We start from the raw sequence: 5,000 nt of genomic DNA, 5'->3' as shown, positions 1-5,000 counted from the left end.
CATTAGTGACAAGTCTGTTAGAGTCAATAAGAATTGTAATAGATAATAACAAGGCAATAAGAGCTAGACCAGAGGGAAGTCAATTGAAATTCAAAGTGGATCAATCATGGTTAGGCAATGGAAACTAGAAAAAATATTTTTCCTTTTTTTCAGTAAATGATACCTATAATGAAAGATACCAGTTCTTGCCAGTAAAGTCATAGAGGATCTTGATGCCAAAGCGCTATGATCCGGGGATTCAGCTTGATGTTGCTATTGATCTCCAGAGCGTATTTTTTTTTCTTTCTTTCTTTCTTTCTTTTTTTTCTTTCTTTTTCTTTTTCTTTTCTTCACCCATCATTAAGGGGTTAAGGGGCAGTGCCCTCAAATTTCTGTGAATTTTCAATACAGTTGCTAAATTATTGAATGAATAACCTCGATCTTTTACTTTTACCCTTCAACTTCCATAATACTTATACCCTGCCTAACCATCAGGGCCGATATTGTACCTATGCCCCAGTCATCAGGGCTAATAGTGTACCTATGCTTCATGTGCAAGAGGAATTAGCAATAGATTTGTTCAAAACAAAACAAAAGCTATCAGAAAAACACAGCATTCAGTCAGTGGTACTAGTGGAGAGCCTGCTGTAGTCAGACTGTAAGGCAGGCGAGCTGGTGAAGTCGGGGTTGTAGGCCAGCATGCCGGCTGGCTTGATGCCGTCCCACATGGTTACATGAATATTGCTGCTTGGCACCATTTCCAAATTTACCTTCAAATCATAATATTTATAAAGGGGTCTTTGCACTTGATGAAGCTTTGTTGGATGTGGATGCCTCCCTGACCACACATGGCTCAAAATCCGGGCAGGGCAGGGTTATTTGAGGGATGATACTCTCAGTTATGTGGTTTGTAGCCCTAGCCCACAAGAACATTCATGTGTGGTGTCAAGACTCCTTGCCTCCCCATAGCAATATTAGTTTCTCTTTTTCTGCATAAGCATTTTTGCCAATTTTTCAATTTTCCAAGGTCCAAATTTGCCATTTGATATGCTGTATCAAGATTGTAATAACAATCGATTAACCATTATTCATGACAGGAATGCAAAGAAATAGAGAAAAAGTAAGGTGATTATTATAAGGAAGACAACACATATTACACATTAGACAATATTGTTAGACATAAAATATAATCTGAACAAAGCAAAGGTAACCCCACCATCATGTATCAAAACCTAGGAATCAACATATCAATTGAAAGTCATGGCTTATGTGATTCAAGCTGCATCAGTGGTCCACATACTAATACTATTTCTGTTCGATGGTGAACAGAGAAGAGTGTAACAGTTGGAAAAAGGTATGGATGAGAATAAATTATTGAAGTTTTAGTTTGACAGTCATCATAATAAGGATGAAGATTGTAAAGTTGACACAAGAATAATGAAAATGTACATCTTGCCTTGTGTAGGGCAGATATGACCATCAGTAAGATTGATATATTAAGTAGGAGAAAGCAGTCTCCAGGTAGTTTTATTTCAGATTCAGAAAGCCATAAGAAGTAAACCATACCTTCCAGCCATAATGTTCTAACATCTCAAATTTCAAATGAGTCGGATAAAGATCAGCCATTGAAGTGATTCTCCTAAGGAGTCAAAGACAGATAAAGGGGAATTCGGAGGTCCCTTTTGATTTATTTTCAAAAACTAATTTAGTTATTTACTACATCTTAATTGCATTGTGTTAATTAAAAAATACATCTCTGTTGATGCAATGACAGATGTATAAAGTGCCATGTTTATATGTAAATATAAAATGTATAATATGATTCCCATAACATATGCTAGAGTTATTGCAGCATGTATTTCATGGCATTATTAGAATAAATTATCATCATGGGATCTGACTAACACCATTAGCATTAATAAGTGACAACAGCATGAGTCAGAGATGAAAGCACTAAGAACAGCCATAGACCTTTTATGGACACCACCTCAGGTCTTGTGTTAAGGCATTTAAATTTCCAGTTCTGGGTTTTAAAGAGAATGATTTCAGATGAATTTAGATATAGGAAGAGAAACCAGAGCATTAAGTTGAACAAAACTTAATTCACAGGGCAGCACAAGAACTTAATCAGCTGTTGGGGAAGAAACGTTCATCAGAAGATGCTGATAAACAGGTGATAAAGAAAGCAAGAGCAGTTGCTGATGCATCTGAGACACAAATGAAGTGAGTATAACATGCAATTGAAAGTTTTTGTATAGTACATTTCTGGGATGGTTTTCAACATGGAACATGAGAAGAGTTCTTCCTAAGATCAGAAAGGATGATGAGGTGACAAGATTATTGCTTAAAATTTAGAATTTATTATAGAAAGTCATGGAAAGGGCCACAAAAGTTGATCATGTAACCTGATACTAGTTAGTTAATTAGTTAGTTAGTTAATTAATTAATTTTTTTTATTATTTCTTCGAGAGAAGTCATATCATCTTTCATGGAAATTTAGATCAGCAGTGTCCTACTTTAGTATTTTTTGGCCATATTATTTTATCTTTTGTTTGACTGTGTAATAAGAGTAGCAGTACTATTGTTCATCCTCTGAGTTTATGGTCATAATATTTTCAGGTTCACAGAAGATATGCCCAGAATAGCAGTTCACGTCATTGAGACAGTAGAGGCATGTACTCATGAAGTGGCAGTACCCCCTGGTGAGACCTACATTCCACTCCAGCCACCAAGCGAAAAGCCAGCAAAGCTGTATCCATTTATACTAGATCCATTCCAGAAAGAAGCTATACTTTGCATTGACAACAATCAGTCAGTGTTAGTTTCTGCCCACACATCTGCTGGTAAGACTGTGGTAGCAGAATATTCAATAGCCATGTGCTTACAGAACAAACAGAGAGTCATCTATACAACCCCAATCAAGGCCCTGAGTAACCAGAAGTACCGTGACTTCAGCGATGAGTTCACAGATGTCGGCCTTCTGACAGGAGATGTGACCATCAACCCAAATGCTTCCTGCCTCATTATGACCACAGAGATTCTGCGTTCCATGCTTTATAGAGGTTCAGAGGTGACAAGAGAGGTGGGCTGGGTCATATTTGATGAGATCCATTACATGAGAGACAAGGAAAGAGGATATGTTTGGGAAGAGACACTCATTCTTCTGCCATCCACAGTGCATTTTGTATTTTTGTCTGCAACCATCCCTAATGCCAGTCAGGTGGGTTTCTTCTTCCTTTGATATATATCTGTACTGTGATAGTGCTAGTAAAAGTTGTACTGAATCTCCCTTCAAACTAACTTATGCATTGCCATTTTGAAAAGCATAATGATTATTATTTATGTTATTTTCATGTTATTTTTGTTTTCAGTTTGCCCAGTGGATTTGTTACCTTCACCACCAGCCTTGCCATGTGGTGTACACTGACTACAGACCAACACCACTTCAACACTACATCTTCCCAGCAGGAGGAGAGGGAATCTACTTGGCTGTGGATGAGTTGGGCAAATTTAGGGAAGACAACTTTAACACAGCTATGGCCATCCTGCAAGATGCTCCAGAACAGGTCATTAATTTTTTGCCTTTTTTCTTTTTTCTTTTGAAGCTTTATCTCTTTTTTTATTGTTTATATATTTACATGGTTATAGTACTAATCTATAATCTTTCAGCAGGAATCCGGGTCCAAGGGGAAAGGAGCTGCAGCCAAGGGGAGTTCTGATTGCTTCAAGATCGTCAAGATGATCATGGAGAGAAACTTTGCTCCTGTCATCATCTTCAGTTTCTCCAAGAAGGAGTGTGAGGCTTATGCACTGCAGATGTCGAAGCTGGACTTCAACGTTGCTGACGAGAAGCAGCTGGTGAACGAGGTGTTCCAGAACGCCATTGCTCTCCTCTCAGAAGAAGACCGTGAGCTCCCACAGGTGGTGTCAGTGCTGCCACTACTCAAGAGAGGCATTGGTATCCATCATGGAGGTGAGCTTTGTATTAAGAGAGTGACCTATTTTTAGGGGATCAAGATTATTTGTGTTTCATTGTTGTCATTGCACATTTTCTTTAAAATAGATATAAAACTTTAGTTGAAGTAGTTTTTTTTACTAATTATTACTCTTTATGAAATATTCTTAAAGGTATTTGGCAAAGTGTAAAGACTGTAGTTACTCATAAAGTTACCATCTACTTATACAGGTCTGCTGCCTATCATCAAGGAGACAATAGAGATCTTGTTTGGAGAAGGTTTGATCAAGTGTTTATTTGCAACTGAGACCTTCGCCATGGGACTTAACATGCCTGCCAGGACCGTCCTGTTCACCTCCATTCGCAAGTTTGATGGCAGAGATTTCAGATGGGTTAGTCCTTTGGGTTTTTTGATTTTCCTGAGAGTTGAGATGTTTTCTGTAAAGGAACTTGAAGCCAGAGAATGCAAGTCTTGATTACAGGCACTTTTTTCTCTTCTTTCTTTTCTTTCTATTTTGAAGAGTTTATTATTATTTATATTAGCAATTCTTTCCATTAAAATCATTGTCTTGGGTTAACAATTTCAGCTGACTTCAGGAGAATACATCCAGATGTCAGGTCGAGCTGGTAGAAGAGGAAAGGATGATAAAGGTATTGTCATCATGATGGTCGATGAGAAACTGAACACAGCCGTTGTCAAGAACCTAGTGCAGGTATGAACCCTTCTTGCTCTCGCTGCTAAAGTATGAGTTCTCTTTTCCTTTTGTCTCTGCTTATCTTGAACATATATTTAGACTTACAAGTTCATAACTTGGGTGCTTTCAGTTATGAAAGCAATGAGTGTGTTATTCAGATCATATTTTTCTCTTCTGTTATTTTAGTTTTTTGTGTTCTTCAGTTTATAATATTTTGTGTTCTTTTGGGGGAAATTGCATTGCTCAAAATGCTTTCAATTTTACAAGATCTTACTGTTTAAAATTTTATGTTGCTGTATTAGTGACTTTAAGCATGATTTTGTTATTCTTCAGTCTGAAAAGTTTTCATATTTACACGTACAGGGAAAAGC

General features: G+C 37.4%; 1 protein-coding gene across 2 annotated transcripts in view; it reads left to right on the top strand.

The window, feature by feature from the left end:
- The window catches only part of LOC125042987 (exosome RNA helicase MTR4-like), a 15,298-nt gene that overhangs the window by 1,218 nt on the left and 9,080 nt on the right, over window positions 1–5,000 (top strand). The window contains exons 2-8 of one of the 2 annotated variants that reach the window (XM_047638872.1): window positions 2,089–2,202; window positions 2,599–3,199; window positions 3,351–3,545; window positions 3,652–3,952; window positions 4,166–4,326; window positions 4,522–4,647; window positions 4,993–5,000. The exon at window positions 4,993–5,000 is cut by the window's right edge and continues 143 nt beyond it. In XM_047638872.1, the coding sequence (XP_047494828.1) occupies window positions 2,089–2,202; window positions 2,599–3,199; window positions 3,351–3,545; window positions 3,652–3,952; window positions 4,166–4,326; window positions 4,522–4,647; window positions 4,993–5,000 (1,506 nt within the window). Of the gene's footprint in view, window positions 1–2,088; window positions 2,203–2,598; window positions 3,200–3,350; window positions 3,546–3,648; window positions 3,953–4,165; window positions 4,327–4,521; window positions 4,648–4,992 lie in introns of both variants that reach the window. The other variant, XM_047638871.1, reaches the window with a different exon arrangement.

The sequence above is a fragment of the Penaeus chinensis genome, chromosome 33 (assembly GCF_019202785.1).
Source record: "Penaeus chinensis breed Huanghai No. 1 chromosome 33, ASM1920278v2, whole genome shotgun sequence".
In the NCBI taxonomy this organism is placed as follows: domain Eukaryota; kingdom Metazoa; phylum Arthropoda; class Malacostraca; order Decapoda; family Penaeidae; genus Penaeus; species Penaeus chinensis.
The sequence above is the reverse complement of the archived record's forward strand: the minus strand, read 5'-3'. Positions and strand labels throughout refer to the sequence as shown.